The sequence below is a fragment of the Engystomops pustulosus genome, chromosome 1 (genome assembly GCF_040894005.1).
Source record: "Engystomops pustulosus chromosome 1, aEngPut4.maternal, whole genome shotgun sequence".
NCBI lineage: Eukaryota > Metazoa > Chordata > Amphibia > Anura > Leptodactylidae > Engystomops > Engystomops pustulosus.
The window spans coordinates 305,963,508-305,987,785 of NC_092411.1; the positions used below are offsets into that span (position 1 = coordinate 305,963,508).

Genomic DNA, 24,278 nt, shown 5'->3' on the forward strand with positions numbered 1-24,278 from the left:
CGGGGGCTGATGGGGACAGGCTGGGGGACAATCTGTCATGAGTAAGTAACAATCACACCCCTGGACACTTTACAAGGAGGCTGGTGCCTGGCATCATTGTTTCTCTTCTGTTACCCATGGTTATCTCTAAAGAAACACGTGCAGTCATCATTGCACTGCACAAAACTGGCCACAGGGAAGAGTATCGCAGCGAGAAAGATGTCACCTCAGTCACCGATCTATCGCATCATCAAGGAATTCAAGGAGGGAGGCTCCATTGTTACCAAAAATGCTCCAGGCGCCCAAGAAGGACCAGCAAGCGCCAGGAGCGTCTCTTACAAGTGTCTCAGCTTGGGGATGGGGCTCCCAGCATCACAGAGCTCAGGAATGGCAGCAGCAGGTGTGAGGCCTCTGCACGCACTGTGACACTGCGGAGACTCCTGGAGCAAGGCCTGGTGTCCAGGAGGGCAGCAAAGAAGCCACTTCTCTCCAGAAACCATCAGGGACAGACGGATATCCTGCAGGAGGTGCAGGGAGTGGACGCTGAGGACTGGGGGAAAGGCATTGGGGCACATTTACTTTCCCGGTCCATTCGCGTTCCAGCGGCGGCTTCTCCGACGAGCGTTTGGGTCTTCCGGCGATTCATGAAGGTCCTGCGCCCGATGTCCACCAGGTGTCGCTGCTGCGCCGAGGCCCGCCGAGTTGCGTTGGAGTTCACTGATCTCTTCCTGGTGCATGTAAGTATGGCGCGTGCGACCAATTTTTTTTTAAATGCGGCGGTTTTTCCAAATCCGTCGGGTTTTCGTGCGACCACGCCCCCCCATTTCCGTTGAATGCATGCCAGCACCGATGCGCCACAATCCGATCGCGTGCGCCAAAATCCCGGGGCGATTCAGGAAAAATCAGCGCAAATCAGAAATATTCGGGTAACACATCGGGAAAACGCAAATCGGGCCCTTAGTAAATGACCCCCATTGTCTCTGATGAATCCCCTTTCCGATTGTTGGGAGAAGACAAGGTGAGCGATGCCCCCACTCCTGTCTCCTGCACCTGTAAAGCTCCTGTAGCCATTCATGTGGGGGGGGGGGCGGCTTCTCAGCCAAGGGAATCGGCCTAAAAACACCTCCATGAATAAAGAATGGACCAGAATGTCCTCCAGGAGCCGCTTCTCCCAACCCTCCAGGAGCAGATGGTGATGAGCAGAGCCTCCTCCAGCATGATGGAGCACCGGCCATAAAGGGGAGAACTAAATGGCTCCGGGAACAGAACACAGAGATTCTGGGTCCATGGTTCCGGGAACAGAACACAGAGATTCTGGGTCCATGGCTCCGGGAACAGAACACAGAGATTCTGGGTCCATGGCCCGGGAACAGAACACAGAGATTCTGGGTCCATGGCTCCGGGAACAGAACACAGAGATTCTGGGTCCATGGCCCGGGAACAGAACACAGAGATTCTGGGTCCATGGCCCGGGAACAGAACACAGAGATTCTGGGTCCATGGCCCGGGAACAGAACACAGAGATTCTGGGTCCATGGCTCTGGGAACAGAACACAGAGATTCTGGGTCCATGGCTCCGGGAATAGAAAACAGAGATTCTGGGTCCATGGCTCCGGGAACAGAACACAGAGATTCTGGGTCCATGGCCCGGGAACAGAACACAGAGATTCTGGGTCCATGGCTCCGGGAACAGAACACAGAGATTCTGGGTCCATGGCCCGGGCACAGAACACAGAGATTCTGGGTCCATGGCCCGGGAACAGAACACAGAGATTCTGGGTCCATGGCCTGGAGACTCCCCAGATCTTATCCCATTGAGAACTTGTGGTCAATCATCAGGAGACGGAGGACAAACAAAACCGACACATTGTGACAGAATGCAGCAGTGATAGTGCAGGAATGGACGGCGATCAGTCAGGATCTGGTGCAGGAGGTGAGTGAGAGCTGCTGGGGAGAATTGCAGAGGTCCTGAAGAAGGAGAGGTCCTGCAGATACTGACTCGCTGCAGTAACTCCTCCCACCTGACAATAAAAGCTTCTGCTCCCCATAATATGATTGCACTTGTATCTCTGTATGTGATAAACATCTGACAGACCAGAGGGACACATCATGTGACCATAGAAGATTTGGGTCATTCTCAGGACTTATGGCCAGGACTGCAGTCACAATGAGGTGAAGACGATCCTGTGGATTCCTTCTATGTCAATCTCCAGGTCCACGATTCATTCTAGAATCCACTTGTGAGGAGACGGATGTGGAAGGGCTTCCTCCTGAGCTTGTCCAGCTTGTCCTAGTATACATTGCAGGAGGAGGCTGTAGCTTCAGATCTTAAGGATCGGTTAGATGAAGGGTTGATTGTGCCCATTTAGAGCTTTTTTTGTATCCCCAGATTACTGTACGCTGCATGACCCACAAGCAGTAAATGCTGTGACTGCCGAAATCGAGCACAATCCCCAATCCACTCACATTGCTCTGAGCCTCTAGATGCCAAAAATACTTGGAGTTTGGATCGTCTTACCACCCATGCACATGGTTTGCTCTAACCACACGGGGCTGCAAAGTCCCCAGACATAATTCACCCTTCATTCTGTTGATGATTTATTGTTATGTCATCAGACTACATCAGAGGTACAAAGTCTCGGTCTCCACTGAGATTTGGTGGGTTCAGCACTCATGGACCCAGAGAACGAGGTGCTGCTATTTGGGATACAGATCTGTGATCGGCGGATACTGCAAGAAGCAACCTGATGCACTGCTGAGCTACTAGTCATGCAGCTCGCTGCCCCTTAGCAACCACTGGACTGTCCTCTGTAGGCATGCCTGTGGTGGGCTGGGGTGGACATGTGACTCCAGAAGCCATTACACACAGAAGACACAGCTGGAAGTTGTTGCTGCTCATCATAGAGTCCGTCAGATAACCAGGGACTTCTGAAATAGCAATGATTGCACTTTTCAGGGCAATGTGAAGAACAGAATTAGGCTACTCATAAACTGCTTGGGGTGTCTGGGAGGCAGCCACAGACGACGCATAATGGGTAGGACACTTGTCTCTTCATTTAGTATTGAGGTGTGACTCATATTGTATTTGTATACCCTGTTGTACATCTATGTTTTGGATTTGGATTTCCTCTGCACAATTATATTGTTTTAATCCATGACAATACAATTTTGTGTTGTCTTTTGTGTATAATAAAGATTATATGTATGGATTTTATAAGAACGTTGTAACTCCGTTTTTGTGTGGTATTATCATAAACTGCTATAGTTGTTATAGAAATATCTCTATGATGTGGGTCCAAATTGTTGTATAGTACGAGCTGCTGGGAGAATCACTCACACCTTCACAAGTGTTTGAGACAACTCCATATAGATTGTGTCCTCACCTCGTGTCTCCATCTCCCCTCCATATAGATTGTGTCCTCACCTCGTGTCTCCATCTCCCCTCCATATAGATTGTGTCCTCACCTCGTGTCTCTATCTACCCCCTCCATATAGAATGTGTCCTCACCTCATGTCTCCATCTCCCCTCCATATAGATTGTGTCCTCACCTCGTGTCTCCATCTCCCCTCCATATAGATTGTGTCCTCACCTCGTGTCTCCATCTACCCTCCATATAGATTGTGTCCTCACCTCGTGTCTCCATCTACCCTCCATATAGATTGTGTCCTCACCTCGTGTCTCCATCTACCCTCCATATAGATTGTGTCCTCACCTCGTGTCGCCATCTCCCCTCCATATAGATTGTGTCCTCACCTCGTGTCTCTATCTACCCCCTCCATATAGAATGTGTCCTCACCTCATGTCTCCATCTCCCCTCCATATAGATTGTGTCCTCACCTCGTGTCTCCATCTCCCCTCCATATAGATTGTGTCCTCACCTCGTGTCTCCATCTACCCTCCATATAGATTGTGTCCTCACCTCGTGTCTCCATCTCCCCTCCATATAGATTGTGTCCTCACCTCGTGTCTCTATCTACCCTCCATATAGAATGTGTCCTCACCTCGTGTCTCCATCTCCCCTCCATATAGATTGTGTCCTCACCTCGTGTCTCCATCTCCCCTCCATATAGATTGTGTCCTCACCTCGTGTCTCCATCTACCCTCCATATAGATTGTGTCCTCACCTCGTGTCTCTATCTACCCTCCATATAGATTGTGTCCTCACCTCGTGTCTCCATCTACCCTCCATATAGAATGTGTCCTCACCTCATGTCTCCATCTCCCCTCCATATAGATTGTGTCCTCACCTCGTGTCTCCATCTCCCCTCCATATAGATTGTGTCCTCACCTCGTGTCTCCATCTACCCTCCATATAGATTGTGTCCTCACCTCGTGTCTCCATCTCCCCTCCATATAGATTGTGTCCTCACCTCGTGTCTCTATCTACCCCCTCCATATAGAATGTGTCCTCACCTCATGTCTCCATCTCCCCTCCATATAGATTGTGTCCTCACCTCGTGTCTCCATCTCCCCTCCATATAGATTGTGTCCTCACCTCGTGTCTCCATCTACCCTCCATATAGATTGTGTCCTCACCTCGTGTCTCCATCTACCCTCCATATAGATTGTGTCCTCACCTCGTGTCTCCATCTACCCCCCATATAGATTGTGTCCTCACCTCGTGTCTCCATCTACCCTCCATATAGATTGTGTCCTCACCTCGTGTCTCCATCTACCCCCCATATAGATTGTGTCCTCACCTCGTGTCTCCATCTACCCTCCATATAGATTGTGTCCTCACCTCGTGTCTCCATCTCCCCTCCATATAGATTGTGTCCTCACCTCGTGTCTCCATCTCCCCTCCATATAGATTGTGTCCTCACCTCGTGTCTCCATCTCCCCTCCATATAGATTGTGTCCTCACCTCGTGTCTCCATCTACCCTCCATATAGACTGTGTCCTCACCTCTTGTCTCCATCTACCCTCCATATAGATTGTGTCCTCACCTTGTGTCTCCATCTACCCTCCATATAGATTGTGTCCTCACCTCGTGTCTCCATCTCCCCTCCATATAGATTGTGTCCTCACCTCGTGTCTCCATCTACCCCCCATATAGATTGTGTCCTCACCTCGTGTCTCCATCTCCCCTCCATATAGATTGTGTCCTCACCTCATGTCTCCATCTCCCCTCCATATAGATTGTGTCCTCACCTCGTGTCTCCATCTACCCTCCATATAGATTGTGTCCTCACCTCGTGTCTCCATCTACCCTCCATATAGATTGTGTCCTCACCTCGTGTCTCCATCTCCCCTCCATATAGATTATGCCCTCACCTCGTGTCTCCCTCCATGTAGATTTTGTGTCTGGTTTCCTCCTGGTTCAGGATTGGCTGCAGATGAGCAGTGAGTCCCCGCCCCTTCTATCAGTCTCCTCTATGAATGATCACATGGCCCCCACTGCTCCGCCCCCACCTAACAGTCATATGATCATGACGTCATCACAGGTCCTGTAGCTCCTCAGCTCCTCTCGCAGTACCGGTCACATGACTAGACGTCATCAATGTCCTCCAGGTTCTGGGCTCCGCCCCCGGCACTGGTCACATGTTGGTGACGTCATCGCAGGTCCTCGGCTGTGGTCAGGTAGGTGCCGGTGTGTCTCTGGTGGTGACGGCCGGAAGCAGGGAGGACGCGCCATCATATCCCCCCCAGCTCTGCCCCGTCATATCCCCCCCAGCTCTGCCCCGTCATATCCCCCCCAGCTCTACCCCGTCATATCCCCCCCCCAGCTCTGCCCCGTCATATCCCCCCCAGCTCTACCCCATCATATCCCCCCCAGCTCTGCCCCATCATATCCCCCCCAGCTCTACCCCATCATATCCCCCCCCCAGCTCTGCCCCATCATATTCCCCCCAGCTCTACCCCATCATATCCCCCCCCAGCTCTACCCCGTCATATCCACCCCCCAGCTCTGCCCCATCATATCCCCCCCAGCTCTGCCCCATCATATCCCCCCCAGCTCTACCCCATCATATCCCCCCCAGCTCTACCCCATCATATCCCCCCCCAGCTCTACCCCATCATATCCCCCCCCAGCTCTACCCCATCATATCCCCCCCCAGCTCTGCCCCGTCATATCCCCCCCGGCTCTACCCCATCATATCCCCCCCGGCTCTGCCCCATCATATCCCCCCCCCAGCTCTGCCCCGTCATATCCCCCCCAGCAATACCCCATCATATCCCCCCCAGCAATACCCCATCATATCCCCCCCGGCTCTGCCCCGTCATATCCTCAGCTCTGCCCCATCATATCCCCCCCAGCTCTACCCCATCATATCCCCCCCAGCTCTGCCCCGTCATATCCCCCCCCAGCTCTACCCCATCATATCCCCCCCCAGCTCTACCCCATCATATCCCCCCCCAGCTCTACCCCGTCATATCCCCCCCCCAGCTCTGCCCCATCATATCCCCCCCAGCTCTGCCCCATCATATCCCCCCCAGCTCTACCCCATCATATCCCCCCCCAGCTCTACCCCATCATATCCCCCCCCAGCTCTACCCCATCATATCCCCCCCCAGCTCTACCCCATCATAATCCCCCCCCGGCTCTGCCCCGTCATAATCCCCCCCCCCCCCGGCTCTGCCCCGTCATAATCCCTCCCTTCCCGGCTCTGCCCCGTCATAATCCCCCCCCCCGGCTCTGCCCCGTCATAATCCCCCCCCCCCCCCCCCCGGCTCTGCCCCGTCATAATCCCCCCCCCCCCCCCCCGGCTCTGCCCCGTCATAATCCCCTCCCCGGCTCTGCCCCGTCATAATCTCCCCCCCCCGGCTCTGCCCCGTCATATCCCCCCCCCCCACCTTTGAAGGTTGTTGTGTTTTCTGTTGTATTCTTTTGGCATTTATATTAAAAAACCAGCGGGGGCCGTGTGTGTGGCGGCTGCGGGGGCTGTGTGTGTGGCGGCTGCGGGGGCCGTGTGTGTGGCGGCTGCGGGGGCCGTGTGTGTGGCGGCTGCGGGGGCCGTGTGTGTGGCGGCTGCGGGGGCCGTGTGTGTGGCGGCTGCGGGGGCCGTGTGTGTGGCGGCTGCGGGGGCCGTGTGTGTGGCGGCTGCGGGGGCCGTGTGTGTGGCGGCTGCGGGGGCGCTGTGTGTGTGTGGCGGCTGCGGGGGCGCTGTGTGTGTGTGGCGGCTGCGGGGGCGCTGTGTGTGTGTGTGGCGGTGGCGGGGGCCGTGTGTGTGGCGGCGGCGGGGGCTGTGTGTGTGTGGCGGCGGCGGGGGCTGTGTGTGTGTGTGTGGCGGCTGCGGGGGCTGTGTGGCGGCTGCGGGGGCTGCGTGTGTGTGGCGGCTGCGGGGCTGCGTGTGTGTGGCGGCTGCGGGGGCTGCGTGTGTGTGGCGGCTGCGTGTGTGTGGCGGCTGCGGGGGCTGCGTGTGTGTGGGGGCTGCGTGTGTGTGTGTGGGGGCTGCGTGTGTGTGTGTGGGGGCTGCGTGTGTGTGTGTGGGGGCTGCGTGTGTGTGTGTGGCGGCTGCGGGGGCTGCGTGTGTGTGGCGGCTGCGGGGGCTGCGTGTGTGCGGCGGCTGCGGGGGCTGCGTGTGTGCGGCGGCGGCTGCGGGGGCTGCGTGTGTGCGGGGGCCGTGTGTGTGGCGGCGGCGGGGGCTGTGTGTGTGTGTGGCGGCTGCGGGGGCTGTGTGTGTGGCGGCTGCGGGGGCTGTGTGTGTGGCGGCTGCGGGGGCTGTGTGTGTGGCGGCTGCGGGGGCTGTGTGTGTGGCGGCTGCGGGGGCTGTGTGTGTGGCGGCTCCGGGGGCCGTGTGTGTGTGGCGGCTGCGGGGGCCGTGTGTGGCGGCTGCGGTGGCCGTGTGTGGCGGCTGCGGGGGCCGTGTGTGGCGGCTGCGGGGGCCGTGTGTGGCGGCTGCGGGGGCCGTGTGTGGCGGCTGCGGGGGCCGTGTGTGGCGGCTGCGGGGGCTGTGTGGCGGCTGCGGGGGCTGCGTGTGTGTGTGGCGGCTGCGGGGGCTGCGTGTGTGTGTGGCGGCTGCGGGGGCTGCGTGTGTGTGTGGCGGCTGCGGGGGCTGCGTGTGTGTGTGGCGGCTGCGGGGGCTGCGTGTGTGTGTGGCGGCTGCGGGGGCTGCGTGTGTGTGTGGGGGCTGCGTGTGTGCGGCGGCTGCGGGGGCTGCGTGTGTGCGGCGGCTGCGTGTGTGCGGGGGCTGCGTGTGTGCGGGGGCTGCGTGTGTGCGGGGGCTGCGTGTGTGCGGGGGCTGCGTGTGTGCGGGGGCTGCGTGTGTGCGGCGGCTGCGTGTGTGCGGCGGCTGCGTGTGTGCGGCGGCTGCGTGTGTGCGGCGGCTGCGGGGGCTGCGTGTGTGTGGGGGCTGCGTGTGTGTGGGGGCTGCGTGTGTGCGGCGGCTGCGTGTGTGCGGCGGCTGCGGGGGCTGCGTGTGTGCGGCGGCTGCGGGGGCTGCGTGTGTGCGGGGGCTGCGTGTGTGCGGCGGCTGCGGGGGCTGCGTGTGTGCGGCGGCTGCGGGGGCTGCGTGTGTGCGGGGGCTGCGTGTGTGCGGCGGCTGCGGGGGCTGCGTGTGTGCGGCGGCTGCGGGGGCTGCGTGTGTGCGGCGGCTGCGGGGGCTGCGGGGGCTGCGTGTGTGCGGCGGGGGCTGCGTGTGTGTGTGTGCGGCGGGGGCTGCGTGTGTGTGTGTGGCGGCGGGGGCTGCGTGTGTGTGGCGGCGGGGGCTGCGTGTGTGTGGCGGCTGCGGGGGCCGTGTGTGTGTGTGTGGCGGCTGCGGGGGGCTGCGTGTGGCGGCTGCGGGGGGCTGCATTTGGCGGCTGCGCTTCCTCTGCGCATTTCTTCCTCTCGGAGTGATGACTGTTTGCTCAGATCTTTAGTTGAACGAGTGAATAGAGCGAAAATGAGACGACCTTGGCCTGACCACACCCCCTTGTGACCACACCCCCCTTGTGACCCCTGTGTAGCGTGGGAAGGGCTATGAAGGGCTTTATCATATAGGAAAGGCTCGATAACATAGGAAGGGTTATCCGGGGTTCTGTGGCGTGGGGCGGGCTCTGTGGCGTGGGGCGAGCTCTGTGGCGTGGGGCGAGCTCTGTGGCGTGGGGCGGGCTCTGTGGCGTAGGGGTTATAGATGCTCGATGCAGCACGTGGGGTCCATCACATGTCCGTGTCATTGGACGGCGCCGAGGCCTTGGGGTGGGATATTGGGCCGCACGCTGACTTCTATGATGGCGTTGTATATGCGTCACCCATGTGTAACGGCTGCACCTCCGCTAACTTAACCCTTAGCAGCGCTACCACACAAGGCCGTCCAGTTTCACCTTTAATTTCCACCACGTTCCCATGACGGCCCCCACCTGGAGGTTGCTCCTTATATCCTGTAGGGGCTGCGTGTGTGTGGCGGCTGCGGGGGCTGCGTGTGTGTGGCGGCTGCGGGGGCCGTGTGTGTGGCGGCTGCGGGGGCCGTGTGTGTGGCGGCTGCGGGGGCTGCGTGTGTGCGGCGGCTGCGGGGGCTGCGTGTGTGCGGCGGCTGCGTGTGTGCGGCGGCTGCGTGTGTGCGGCGGCTGCGTGTGTGCGGGGGCTGCGTGTGTGCGGGGGCTGCGTGTGTGTGGCGGCTGCGGGGGCTGCGTGTGTGTGGCGGCTGCGGGGGCTGCGTGTGTGTGGCGGCTGCGGGGGCTGCGTGTGTGTGGCGGCTGCGGGGGCTGCGTGTGTGTGTGTGGCGGCGGGGGCTGCGTGTGTGTGGCGGCTGCGGGGGCCGTGTGTGTGTGTGTGGCGGCTGCGGGGGCCGTGTGTGTGTGTGTGGCGGCTGCGGGGGCCGTGTGTGTGTGTGTGGCGGCTGCGGGGGCCGTGTGTGTGGCGGCTGCGGGGGCCGTGTGTGTGGCGGCTGCGGGGGCCGTGTGTGTGGCGGCTGCGGGGGCCGCGTGTGTGGCGGCTGCGGGGGCCGCGTGTGTGGCGGCTGCGGGGGCCGCGTGTGTGGCGGCTGCGGGGGCCGCGTGTGTGGCGGCTGCGGGGGCCGCGTGTGTGGCGGCTGCGGGGGCCGCGTGTGTGGCGGCTGCGGGGGCCGCGTGTGTGGCGGCTGCGGGGGCCGCGTGTGTGGCGGCTGCGGGGGCCGCGTGTGTGGCGGCTGCGGGGGCCGCGTGTGTGGCGGCTGCGGGGGCCGCGTGTGTGGCGGCTGCGGGGGCCGCGTGTGTGGCGGCCGTGTGTGTGGCGGCTGCGGGGGCCGTGTGTGTGGCGGCTGCGGGGGCCGTGTGCGTGGCGGCTGCGGGGGGCTGCGTGTGGCGGCTGCGGGGGGCTGCGTGTGGCGGCTGCGGGGGCCGTGTGTGTGGCGGCTGCGGGGGCCGTGTGTGTGGCGGCTGCGGGGGGCTGCGTGTGTGGCGGCTGCGGGGGGGCTGCGTGTGTGGCGGCTGCATGTGTGGCGGCTGCGGGGGCTCTGTGGGGCCCCCCCCCCTCCGGATGAGGAGGCGGAGTCGCTTTGTATTTTATTCTGATCACTTTAGAATAACATAGAATTTCTGCATTTATCTTTTGCTTTCTCTGACGTGAAGAAGGTGATTATAAAGATACTTCACACTGTACCCCGAGAACTGTGGGGGGCGATGGGAACCGGGGTCATCATATTAGGGTGAGATCCAGGGGAACGCTGGTAACCCTGTACACCCCAGACGCTTCCTCTGCGCATTTCTTCCTCTCGGAGTGATGACTGTTTGCTCAGATCTTTAGTTGAACGAGTGAATAGAGCGAAAATGAGACGACCTTGGCCTGACCACACCCCCTTGTGACCACACCCCCCTTGTGACCCCTGTGTAGCGTGGGAAGGGCTATGAAGGGCTTTATCATATAGGAAAGGCTCGATAACATAGGAAGGGTTATCCGGAGTTCTGTGGCGTGGGGCAGGCTCTGTGGCGTGGGGCGGGCTCTGTGGCGTAGGGGTTATAGATGCTCGATGCAGCACGTGGGGTCCATCACATGTCCGTGTCATTGGACGGCGCCGAGGCCTTGGATGGGATATTGGGGCGCACGCTGACTTCTATGATGGCGTTGTATATGCGTCACCCATGTGTAACGGCTACACCTCCGCTAACTTAACCCTTAGCAGCGCTACCACACAAGGCCGTCCAGTTTCACCTTTAATTTCCACCACGTTCCCATGACGGCCCCCACCTGGAGGTTGCTCCTTATATCCTGTAGGGACAGGAAGTCACAAAAGTTTAAAAGGCTCCTCCCTAGCACCCCACACCAGTGTCTTCCTGTCCCTAGGGGATACAAGTCGCAAGAGTTTCCTATCTGAGGAACACAAATGGTAAGGTTCTTAGGAACCAGTCCGCTCCCACACTTTCTTAAGTGCTGGGAAAAGACCTAAAAACACCCCCGTCCCCTGTACTCTCCCCGGCTAGAACCTATCCAACGGTCCTGCGCGGCTAATGCTGGGTTCAGCAAGGGGAAAGAAGAATAGAGTACAGGGGCAGAAAAGTTACCTGCCGGGCCGGCGGCCAAAAGTTGGTCCTCCGCTCCGGGGAAGAGGAAAATTGGAAGCGGCATACCTCGGGAAAAATCTGTTGCACGTTCCGGCATCGAGTCATTGTGGCGCGAAATTTCTGGCGCATCACGAGGAACTTCCGGTCCGGACATCCAATCAGGTAACACTTCCGGGTCTCTCCGGAGGGGGTGGGGGAGGAGCCCAGACATAAAACCGCCAAGCCTCAGGCATATGGCGCTGGTCTCGGACAAACACTAAGTTGGCTCCAGCGTCTCCATCTCCCACATGGCAGATGAAGCGATTAACGTGTTCCAGGTCCTGGTACCTGTAAGTACAAGCCCTGGGCTACCCCTCTGTCACATTTCAGCTTTTCTATGTATTAATGGCTGTTATTATGTGTACCTTCTCAGGGCAAGGATCAGAAAGAGCCCAGAGAAAAGGAGCCAAGTGAGAGGGAAAAACCAGTTAAAAAGCCTTCCAAACGTTGTGGGCCGTGTAATACAAAAATGGCAGAGGATTATAGAAAGAGTTTATGTCCAGACTGCTGAATACAATCCTCAAAGAGGAGAGAGAGAGGGAAAAACCAACTAAAAAACCATCCAAACGTTGTGGGCCGTGTAATACAAAGATGGCAGAGGATTATAGAAAGAGCTCATGTCCAGACTGCGTAATACAATCCTCAAAGAGCAAAGATCTTCTTTAATAGATGAACTAAGATCAGTGATTAAAGAGGAAGTATCCTCATCTATTGCGGCCCACTAACCTGAACCCCCTAGGAAAAAACTAAATATATCCAAACATTCTCTTCTGAAGAGGATTCGGATTTTCCCTCAGGATCCTTTAGTGAAAAAGTGGAGGATGACCTTGAAGAGACTCAACCTGGAGAACTAAATCAGGCAAAATATCTATTTTCCTCAGAGGATCTGGATAATCTATTAAAAGCATTAAAAAATCCTCTAGATATCGAGGAAGTGGTTGAACCATCCTCGGTTCAGTCTGAACTCTTCGGAGGACTATAATATAAAAAGAAAGGGGTCTTTCCAGTGGTAGACACATTAAAAGATCTAGTTCTAGAGGAGTGGAAGGTCCCTGAGAAAAGAATATCAGTCCCTAAAGAATTTCGCAATAGACTACTGTTTGAAGTTAACGCTTTATGGGACTCTATACCTAAAATAGAAGTTCAGGTCACCAAGTGGTTAAAAAACTGACCTCCCCTTTGAGGATATCGCACAGCTTAAAGACCCTTTAGATAGGAAGGCTGATGCCCTTTTGAAAAAAGCGTGGGAAGCATCCTCCCTAAACATAAAAACAAACATTGCGTCCACTTCTGTAGCTAGAACCCTCTTTTTGTGGCTCTCAGAATTAGAAAACCACCTTATAAATAAAACCCCTAGAGAATCCATCATAGAGTCCATGCCCCTCTTAAAATCCGCTACCGCATTCCTTGCCGATGCATCTGCTGAAGCCTTAAGATTCTCGGCTAAAGAAGCGGCCCTGACTAACTCAGTCCGTAGGTCATTATGGGTAAAACAGTGGGCGGTGATCATGTTATGTGGAATTCCATTCCAGGGAGAATTCGTATTTGGCAGCGAACTGGATTCTATCCTGGAAAAAGCTGCGGACAGAAAAAAGGGGTTTCCAGTTAACAAACCTTCCCCCAAAAGACCCTCTTTTTCCTTTCGCCCCTCTAGGGAAAATAAAACCCAATATAGAGGAAAGGGAAAGACTGGCAGGTGGAGCTACGCAAAAGGCGGAGTAGGTCGCGGGTACCTCTTTAACCCTGACCAAAAACAAAAAAGACAATGACTTACAGGTGGGGGGGAGGCTTTCTTATTTTGTAACAAAATGGGAGGAAATTTCCCCGAGTCCTTGGATTCGGCAGATTATAAAATCGGGTTACAGGATAGAATTTCTCCATTCCCCCCTCAAAACTTCCAGATTTCTCCCAAATTTACCAAGACTCAAAATCTTCAGTTATGGGCCAACATTCAGCAGCTGTGTCACATGAATGTGATTGTCCCGGTACAGGAGACAGAAGAAGGTAAAGGATTCTACTCCCCTCTATTTTTAGTAAAATACCACGCACCGTTTAATCATAAATCTAAAAAAATTGAACAAGTTTATAATAACCAAACATTTCAAGATGGAGTCAATAAGATCTACAGTACCTCTCATAGGTCAAAATTATTTTCTATGTACAGTGGATCTCAAAGACGCGTACTATCACGTCCCAATTTTCCAAAACCATCAGAAATATCCGAGGTTTGCGATTCAATCCCCTCAGGGGAAAATCCTTCATTTCCAGTTCAGGGCACTACCGTTTGGAATTTCATCCGCTCCACGCATATTCACCAAGATAATGGTAGAAGTAGTAGCCTACCTAAGAATGAGAAACCTTGTACTAGTACCCTACTTAGACGACCTGCTCTTAGTGGCCAGAACAGAAGTAGAATTAAAAAGTCACCTACAGACATCTCTACTTCTCCTTCAGGATTTAGGCTGGGTAATAAACCAGGAGAAATCCAATTTCTCTCCAGAAAAAACAAAGATATTTCTAGGGGTAGTGCTGGACTCAATGAAACAGAGTTCCTTCTTGCCACAAGAGAAGTGCAAAAAATTAAAACAATCTGTAAGTCTCTTTCAGGAGAAAATCTTTTGCAGCATCCGAGCAGCTCTAAGTCCATTGGGACTCCGGACCTCCTGTATCCAGTGCGTGGCCTGGGCACAAAGTCATACGAGAATCATGCAGGCCTGGACGATCCGAATCTGGGACAAAAATCCACTATATCTAGATCACAAGGTAAAAATCCCTTATCTAGTAAAACACTCGTTAAATTGGTGGAAAAATCCCCAAAATTTAAGGAAGGGGGTCTGGTGAAATCCCTCCCCGGTTCTCACAATACAGACAGACGCAAGCCTGAAAGGTTGGGGGGCAGTTCTTCCAGGCCTACATCTTCAAGGGCAGTGGGACAATCTATCCCGATCCATGTCCTCAAACTTCAGAGAGCTGAAAGCGGTCTTAGAAACGCTCAAAGCTGCCCACAAATCCATAGAAGGTCAACATATCAAAATCTTCTCCGACAATACGACTACGGTCGCTTACCTTCGCAGGCAAGGGGGAACAAAATCAAAGAGCCTGACAAATCTATGTTGCCAAATTTTCAGATGGGCAGAATCTCACCTCCTCTCCCTCTCAGCAATCCACTTAAAAGGGATAGAGAATACAGAAGCAGATTTTTTGAGCAGGGTCATACTGGACCCAAACGAATGGTCTCTAAATCCAGAAACCTTTTTGGAGATTTGCCACCTGTGGGGAACTCCAACTCTGGATCTGTTTGCCACCTTCCAAAACAAAAAGACGACCCTATTTTTCTCTCTGGATCCCAGGGGCTCTCCATCAGGCCTAGATGCTCTCAGCCAGCCATGGGGAACAGGTCTAGTCTATGCCTTTCCCCCTATATCTTTGATTCCAAAAGTGCTGCAGAAACTGAGATCCGAAAAGATTTTACTGATACTCATTGCTCCATTTTAGCCGAAAAGAAGCTGGTTCCCGGCTGTTCAAAGACTGTCAATAGACAATCCCTATCATCTTCCCTACCGTCAGGACCTTCTAACACAGGGACCATTATATCATCAAAACCTAAAACAACTAAATCTGACAGCCTGGATCCTGAGAGGTCGTTCTTAGCAGCCAGAGGACTCTCTAGTGAAGTGATCAGCACCATAAAAGCAAGCAGGAAACCAGTAACAAATGCCATCTATCAAAAGATTTGGAAAATATTCTCCTCCTGGTGCGGAGACCGTCCTCCCCCTCTGGGAACCCCATACCTAGCTCAAGTGTTAGACTTCCTACAGTCAGGGTTTTCCTTGGGTCTTAGGCCAAGCACACTCAAGGTCCAGATTTCTGCACTTAGTGTTTTTCTTGATTTTCCCCTGGCCAACCATCAGTGGGTCAAAAGATTTATCAAGGGGTGTCCCCGTATTAGACCTTACATTAAAAACCAAACTCCCCCTTGGGATCTTTCCTTGGTGTAAGACCATCTTACAGGGCCTTCCTTTGAACCTCTAGAGGCAAAAAACATAAAAAGCCTTACACTAAAAACAGCCTTTCTTATAGCCATCACTACAGCTCGTAGATTAGGAGAAATTCAGGCCCTTTCATGTAAAGATTCCTTCTTAAGAGTCCTAGAGGATAGAATAGTCCTTAAACTAGACCCCTTATTTCTCCCAAAAGTGGTCTCAGACTTCCATCGCAAACAAGAAATTATTCTTCCCTCTTTCTATCCTAACCCTAAAACAGACGGTGAAAAGGAATGGCAGACCCTAGATGTTAGGAGGACTGTGCTTCTGTATCTAGAAGCTACACAAAGTTGGAGGAAAGATTCTAACCTATTAATAATGGCTGTAAAGCCTCTAAGGCAACTCTAGCCAGATGGATAAAATCTACCATCATACTTTGTTATAAGTCAGCAAACACTTCCCTACCAGAAAGTATTAAAGCTCATTCTACTAGAGCCATAGCAACTTCATGGGCAGAAAAGAGGCGCATCCTTAGACCAGATCTGCCGCGCAGCCACGTGGTCAAGCTCCTCAACATTCGCAAAGCACTAGCGCTTGGACATTGCCTCTCAGAGCGATCTGTTGTTTGGCAGAAAGATTCTCCAGGCAGTGGTCCCTCCCAAATAATGAGTAATCTGGTAAGTCTCCAGGTGGGGGCCGTCATGGGAACGTGGTGGAAAAGATGGAATTAGTCTTACCGGTAATTCGGTTTCCACTAGTGACCATGACGGCCCCCCATTATTTCCCTCCCTTCCTTCCTTCTTGGTAACGGGTCCAAAGGTGTATGCACTTACATCCTTCCAGGTGGTACTTTGGTAGACACTGGTGTGGGGTGCTAGGGAGGAGCCTTTTAAACTTTTGTGACTTCCTGTCCCTACAGGATATAAGGAGCAACCTCCAGGTGGGGGCCGTCATGGTCACTAGTGGAAACCGAATTACCGGTAAGACTAATTCCATCTTTTTCAGCTTGGTGATTGAGACGCTTGCAGCGGCCTTAAGGGGATTCCCCCACAAGAGAAAATTCTCGCGTTTCTACCCCCCAGTGATGTTACACAATAAAGATCAGTTTAACCCCTTCACAATGTTACTCAGTGTTATTGGTGTTTTTGCTCCTATCACTCCCTCGGCTGCTCAGTGCAAAATCCCAGGGTGTGGGCGGGGCCTCTCTAGCAGACACATATTCTATCTAGTTCTGTGGGGTGACAATGTGGTTACATTATCAGGGGACAGGTGTATATTGTACTGACACAGAGAGGAGACGGATCAGAGATGATGACATCACATACAGAGGCCTCCTCCTCCTTCTCTGACACATACACCGCATACAGAGGCCTCCGCCTCCTTCTGTGACACATACACCACATACAGAGGCCTCCTCCTCCTTCTGTGACACATACACTACATACAGAGGCCTCCTCCTCCTTCTGTGACACATACACTACATACAGAGGCCTCCTCCTCCTTCTGTGACACATACACTACATACAGAGGCCTCCTCCTCCTCCTCCTGTGACACATACACTACATACAGAGGCCTCCTCCTCCTCCTTCTGTGACACATACACCACATACAGAGGCCTCCTCCTCCTTCTGTGACACATACACCACATACAGAGGCCTCCTCCTCCTTCTGTGACACATACACTACATACAGAGGCCTCCTCCTCCTCCTTCTGTGACACATACACCACATACAGAGGCCTCCTCCTCCTCCTCCTGTGACACATACACCACATACAGAGGCCTCCTCCTCCTCCTCCTCCTGTGACACATACACCACATACAGAGGCCTCCTCCTCCTCCTCCTGTGACACATACACCACATACAGAGGCCTCCTCCTCCTCCTCCTGTGACACATACACCACATACAGAGGCCTCCTCCTCCTCCTCCTGTGACACATACACCACATACAGAGGCCTCCTCCTCCTCCTCCTGTGACACATACACCACATACAGAGGCCTCCTCCTCCTCCTCCTGTGACACATACACCACATACAGAGGCCTCCTCCTGTGACACATACACCACATACAGAGGCCTCCTCCTGTGACACATACACCACATACAGAGGCCTCCTCCGCCTCCTGTGACACATACACCACATACAGAGGCCTCCTCCTCCTCCTGTGACACATACACCACATACAGAGGCCTCCTCCTCCTTCTGTGACACATACACCACATACAGAGGCCTCCTCCTGTGACACATACACCACATACAGAGGCCTCCTCCTGTGACACATACACCACATACAGAGGCCTCCTCCTCCTCCTGTGACACATACACCACATGCAGAGGCCGCCTTCTTTGATAAGAAAAGTGAAGTGGATGAGCTTTAGCTTCTCAGAAAGATAGGGCTTAGCCTCAGGAACTTCTTACACATCCGAAGCCTCTGGTATGTAGGGAGTAAAGAGCTGCACATCGCACATCAGCAGGACTTACAGGACAAGGGGTGTTTGCTGTCATTGGCAGCCGTTACACAAACAATTCCTGTCTGCCAGCTATGACGCTATAGAGCGGAATGATAAACCTCATTACAGGTCACAATGGAAAAAGGACCTTCAGGATGATTTCACCAAAGTGGAATAAGAGGAGATCTGAAACAAGTCTACGGCTTCTCGAGATGCATCGGGCTAAAGAAGATCCCTACAAAATAGTGACAAGATGGGACCAAGAATGATGAGTAAAGCTTCATTACAGACACCTTCCAGCTGATGATTGCAGATAACATCCAGAGAGGGCAGAGGGGTCCGTCTGTAACTGGGGGTCCTCTGTAAGTCCAGTGTCCTTAAGTAGGGAACCTGTAGGTAGGTTTGAAGAAATGGGACACTGGGTGTCTGGCTCTCGCACAAAGTACCTACGAATTTGGTCACCATGGATAGGTCAGAAATGGATGATTGCATCCTGACTCCTCCCAAGACAGCGGCTCCCCTCTTCTACTCCCCCCTTCTCTCCTCTCCTCTCCTCTCCCCTCTTCTCTTCTCTCCCCTCTTCTCTCCTCTCCCCTCTTCTCCTCCCCCCTCTTCTCTTCTCCTCCCCCTTCTCTCCTCCCTCCTTCTCTCCTCCCCCTTCTCTCCTCCCCTTCCCCCCCTCCTCTCCTCTCTTTCCCCCCCCCCTCCTCTCCTCTCCCTCCCCCCCTCCTCTCCTCTCCCCCCCCCTCCTCTCCTCTCCCTCCCCCCTCCTCCTCTCCTCTCTTTCTCCCACTCCTCCTCTCCTCTCTTTCTCCCCCCTCCTCCTCTCCTCTCTTTCTCCCCCCCTCCTCTCCTCTCCCCCCCTCCTCTCCTCTCTTTCCCTCCCCCCCCTCCTCCTCCTCCTCTCTTTCCCTCCCCCCCCTCCTCCTCTCCTCTCTTTCCCTCCCCCCCCCCTCCTCCTCTCCTCTCTTTCCCCCCCCCCCTCCTCCTCTCCTCCCCCCCCCCCTTCCAATCTCCCACGCTCTCAACCCCTTTGAACTGGGTTATAGTTTGTAATAACTAAGTTCTTAGCCCCCCCCCCTCCACCTTTCTTTGTCTTCATGTGCAAGTGATCTGTTTCATGTCATTCCTCTTCTTGTCTCTCAGGTTCCTGAGGTATAGGACTCTGCCGACTAAAGTCTCTTTAGGAACACACTGGTTCCATTCATCAAAGACCCAAGAAGGATGGAGGAGGACAGAGAGCACATGGCTGCAGAGATCTTACACCTCACCCTGGAGATGATGGACCTGATAACTGCAGAGGTGAGAGTCTTACATGATGTCTCTCTTATCTCTATTCACAGAATCATCGTTTATACGGTGGACGGGAGGAACGGCCGGGACTGTGGGAGGTAGGGCCGGGGCTGGGGGAGGAAGGGCCGGGGCTGGGGGAGGAAGGGCCGGGGCTGGAGGAGGAGGGGCTGGGGGTGGAAGGGCCGGGGCTGGGGGTGGAAGGGCCGGGGCTGGAGGGGGAAGGGCCGGGGCTGGAGGGGGAAGGGCCGGGGCTGGAGGGGGAAGGGCCGGGACAATTCTATATAACATAAGCATCAATGTGATTTAGGTGTAAAGAGGCATCTGGACCTTCGTACAATATAATAATAGATTATTAATGAAGAGAATAATGTAACATCACTGCCAGATCAAAGAGCACGGGAAGGGCGATAGACTGAGAAGAGAGGTGAAGGGGGGTGAAGCATTATGCAGAGCTTTGTGGATGAGGGTGATTATTTTAAACTGTTTTCGGAAGGAGACAGACAACCAGTGCAGTGACTGGCACAGACTGGAGGCGTCCGTGTAGCGTTTGGCCTGGCTGCTGCAGTAAGTCTTGGTGAGGAGAAAGCTTAGTATCAGTAGAGAGTTGCAATAGTCTAGTTGATAGTGAATCAGAGCAACAATTAGCATTTTAGAGGTTTTCAAGAAATGGATCATTTCTAGAAAAGTTTTTAAAGGTGCTTCTGGCAAGAGTTGGCAACAGATTGAATGGTGCAAAGAAGAGGTCAAAGTTCAGCACAAGCCCAAGACCGCATGCCACTTCCTACTTGGTTCCTTCAGGCCAATGAAGCGAAGCCTCCTGATGATGAGCTGATGGAAGCGCACCCGAGAGATGCAGACGAATAAGGAGAGAAGAGTCACCTTTGGCGTTCCAGGAGATGAGAGATTAGAGACTGGTCGGTAGTTGGTAGCACTGGACGGCTCCAGGGAAGGTTTCTTCAGTAATGAGGGAACGACAACAGAAAATAGAGAGAGAGGTTGAAGATTTTAGTGAGATGAGAAGTGACCACTGGGGAGAGAGACTGTCCAAGGTGTGAGGAGGAGGAGATGGGGACAGTGATGGCCGCAGGTCTCTGTCAGAGTGATTACTAATGGCATGAGCTTTCGGAGAGGAACTATCAACAGTAAAATACAGAAAGTTCTGACCTAAAAGGGAAGAGACAGAATTTTTTTTAAATCAGATATTTTTTTATTGAAACATTTTTGACATTGAGGACAAACCCCAACAAACATTACCCCCCCCCCTCCTAAAACCCCTCTTCAGAACACCCCCACCCCCAATTGCCAGTACAATCCTGTATGAGTCCGTCATTTGGCCTCCTAGCGTGGAGGAAAGTCCATTCGTGGTATTGTTTTTATCCGTGGTCAGATATTGCAGAATACCATCTTATTTAGTTCAGTTACCTCGGACATGCATCATTCATTCCGACATGGACACCGCCATAACCAAGAGGGCAGGGGGCTCATCAACAACCTGGAGGGGAGGCCTGGTGTAGCAATCCAAGAACCCCACACGGCATCAAACTATTTCATAGCCTTTCTTTTTTTATACACTCCCTTTTCTAGTCTAATTACTTCACGAAGGCGTTCCTTCAGGAAGTGGTTGGATCCACTTGGACGCAATTTATTTACGTGCCTGATACAATATGCGGGACATAGGGTGTAATGGTCATGTCATCCTCCAGCAGTCCCATCAGGCAGATCCGTGGGGATGTCTCCAATCGTGTTGAATATACCTTGACGATAAGATCCAGCGCTTTCTTCCAATACCCACCTAACTGTATACATATGCATCAAGTCTGCTTCAGGCATGTTACATTTTGGACAGTTTGAGTCCGGCCAGGCCCCTATTTTAGCTCGTAGAACTGGTGTTTTCTAGGCCCTGTGCAGCAATAATAGTTGTGAGAATCTCCTACTCTCGCTGAGGGAGAGCACTGGTATTGGGGAAAGGATAGTGTCCCATTGAGTGTCTGTAAGTGGCCCTATGTCAGTCTCCCATCTGGATCTGCTAGGAAATGTGAGGCCTTGGAGAAACTTGTCTTGTAACGCCCCATACAACATGTAAATAAGCCCCTTGGCAGAAGTGCCTCCAACACTCCCAATCTATGCACTGTCATATCTAGGGACTCGTATGCATGCCACAACTGCACAGACCTGAAGAAGGCAGTGTTTGGTATTTGATATGTCTCCTTAATGGCATCAAAGCTTTTTAATTCCCCATTGGTCTGAATCTCTTTGATGGACATAATGCCCCTACTGGACCAAAATTGGGGTTCCTCCATTTTCAGGAATTCCCCGAATGTTGAATTATGCCAAATGGGAGTGTGATCACCCACACCCGTCAATCCCAGCATGCTCTTCCCTCTATCCCACACCTTGTAATGTAACGCCAATGTGGGATATATTGGTCTCATCCTCTCCCCTCTTCCTGCCTCGTGTATGGGTATGTCCCATGGCGAGTCTTCTGTTATTATCCGACCCCCTGTTCCATGTCCCTCTCTCGTACCCCAGCCCCGGAAGTGTTGTAGCTGCACTGCAATGACGTATACCCAAGGGTTTGGTACTGCAAGTCCCCCTTTCCTCTCTGAAGGGATTCCAGTTTAATTCCGGGGTGTCCTTTCTTCCAAATCAATCCCCTAAATATTGTGTTGATCCTATAAAAGTGTTTCCTAGGGATCCATACTGGTAAGTGTGGATAATATAGAGGAGCTGTGGCATCAATACCATCTTGATTAAATTGCATCTACCTTCTTCCGTCGGTGGCAGCTTGCACCAGGTGTTCACCTTGACCTGAAACCGGTCCATTAGCGGGAGCAGATTGTTCTGCACATACTCCTGAGGCCTTCTGGAACCCCCCCCCCCCCCCCCAAGTATTTAAAGTCGTTGACTATTCTAAGGGAAAGAGAGTCAAGCGGCATGTCAGGGTTAAGCCCATCAACCGGCAGTAGGACGGGATTGTCCCAATTGATCTTGAGACCGGAGTGGTTGCTGTATTCTGTGATGAGTTGTATCGCTGGATGTAGTGAGCTGTATACGTCCCCTAAGAACAGCAGAATGTCATCCGCATAAAGACAATCCACTCCTCCATGTTACCACAATTAAATCCCACTAAATTTGGTGCCCTTCTAATCTGGCAGGCTAGAGGTTCTATGGCCAGTGCAAAGAGGAGGGGGGACAAAGGACAGCCCTGCATTGTCCCCCTTTCCAGTACAAAGCTATCTGATAATCTTCCGTTTGCCCTGACACGAGCCCTGGGTTCCGCATATAGAAGCTTAACTAGTACTATAAATTTGGGCCCGAAGCCCATTCTGCTTAATACTGTCCATAGAAATTCCCACTCAACGCTGTCAAAAGCTTTGGCAGCGTCGAGAGAGACAACCGCCAATATCCGAGGAGGAGACCTGCATGACGGTGAAAAGTCTATGTATATTGATCGCTGTAGATCTACTAGGCATAAAGCCGGACTGCCCTGTCAGAACCGGTATATTAATCCCTGCCAGAAATTCCTCTATCCTATCAGGGTTTTTTTTAGTTTAGACCTATACAACCGCCCATAGAATTCTCGCAATTCTTTAAGGATACCTCATCATCTGTTATCTCCTGTCCCTCCGCAGAGTGTAGGCATTGTATATGGGAACTGCTCACCTGATTTTTCACCACTGTGGCAAGTGAATGCCCAGAGGCCTCCCCTTCTGCGAAATATTGTTGTTTCAAGAAGAACCTCTTATATTTATGAGATGCCCTATCTAGTATATATCCTGTGGGAGATTTGGCCCAGTAGAGTCTGAGGTAGCGGGGTGTTGGGATGCAGTTCAAGACAGTGACACCAAGGTACAGTCCAAAACAGGTCTCGCCTGCGTTTATTGCAGCAGCAAAATAAAACAGCCTTTACATTCAGGCATTAAACAAACAAAATCCTACCCGTCAGGGTGCTAACTAAACAGAGTTTCTCTAACTCCCCACTAATACATAAAATAAGTCGCTGCTCCAGGCACAGAGGTCAGGGCTGTGTGCTCTCCAGCCTCCTTTCAGAGAGACAACGCTCTCAGCTCTGCTCAGCCACTTTATGCAGCCTGATTAGGCTGTTCCCACCACCTGTGTCCAAGGTGCTGGACAACACAACCTCAGCACTAAGGCCTTGCATAGCAGGAAAACCTAGGGGAAACATACCGCCCATCCACCGTTAACCCCTTCAGTGTCTCACAATCCTTATATAATGTTTGAGCTTCCTCCCAGTTATGTTTGGAGTTTTCATCTGAGCGTTCTATAAACTCTCTCTCTGTGTCGAGTACGCGCTTTTCTAGTTCCACCAGTAGTTTCCTGGATTTAGTTTTATATCTGGAGATGTGGGCGAATAGTAAGCCCCTTGCTTCGCCTTTAAGAGCGTTCCAAAACGCAAATGAGGGACAGAACCCTCATTAACCCTTTCACGACCCGTGACATAGTAGCACGTCACGGGTCGGCCGCGGGTGCATGGAGAGGGCTCACGCGCTGAGCCCTCTCCATAGCCGGTAAGTCTTTGCTGCATATTGCTAGCACCGATCCGTCGCCATGGTAACCTCGGGTCTCGCGAAGACCCGAGGCTACTTCGGGTTAACCCATGCATTACAATGTGCTATCAGCACATTGTAATGTATGAGTAGTAAAATCCCCATATACTGCCATACTGTAGTATGGCAGTATATGATAGGATCGTGCAGACCCCCTAGGGTTAAAGTACCCTAGGGAGTCTGAAAAGTACTAAAAATAAAAATAAAAAAAAGTTAAAAAAAAAAAAAAAATTATAATAAAAAACCCTAAAAACTCAAATCACCCCCCTAACCCTAGAACTGATATAAATATAAATAAACAGTAAAAATCATAAACACATCAGGTATCGCCGCGTCCGAAAATGCCCGATCTATCAAAATATGATAACGGTTTTTCACTGCGTTTAATCCCGTAACGGAAAATCGCGCCCAAAGTCGAAAATAGCACTTTTTTTTGTCATTTAAAAAAATTAAAAAATTCTATAAAAAGTGATCACAAGGTCGAACAGTCCTAAAATTGATAACATTGTAAACGTCATCAAAATCCGCAAGAAACGACACCACCCACAGCTCAGTACACCAAA

At 53.1% G+C, this 24,278-nt stretch overlaps 1 protein-coding gene across 2 annotated transcripts in view; it reads left to right on the forward strand.

The window, feature by feature from the left end:
- The first annotated feature begins 5,415 nt into the window (after positions 1 to 5,415).
- Positions 5,416 to 24,278, forward strand: part of LOC140085260 (uncharacterized) — a 35,868-nt gene continuing 17,005 nt past the window's right edge. For both annotated transcript variants that reach the window (XM_072126518.1, XM_072126519.1), the window contains exons 1-2: positions 5,416 to 5,560; positions 19,001 to 19,156. In XM_072126518.1, the coding sequence (XP_071982619.1) occupies positions 19,079 to 19,156 (78 nt within the window). In that variant the 5' untranslated portion in view covers positions 5,416 to 5,560; positions 19,001 to 19,078. The remainder of the gene's footprint in view (positions 5,561 to 19,000; positions 19,157 to 24,278) is intronic.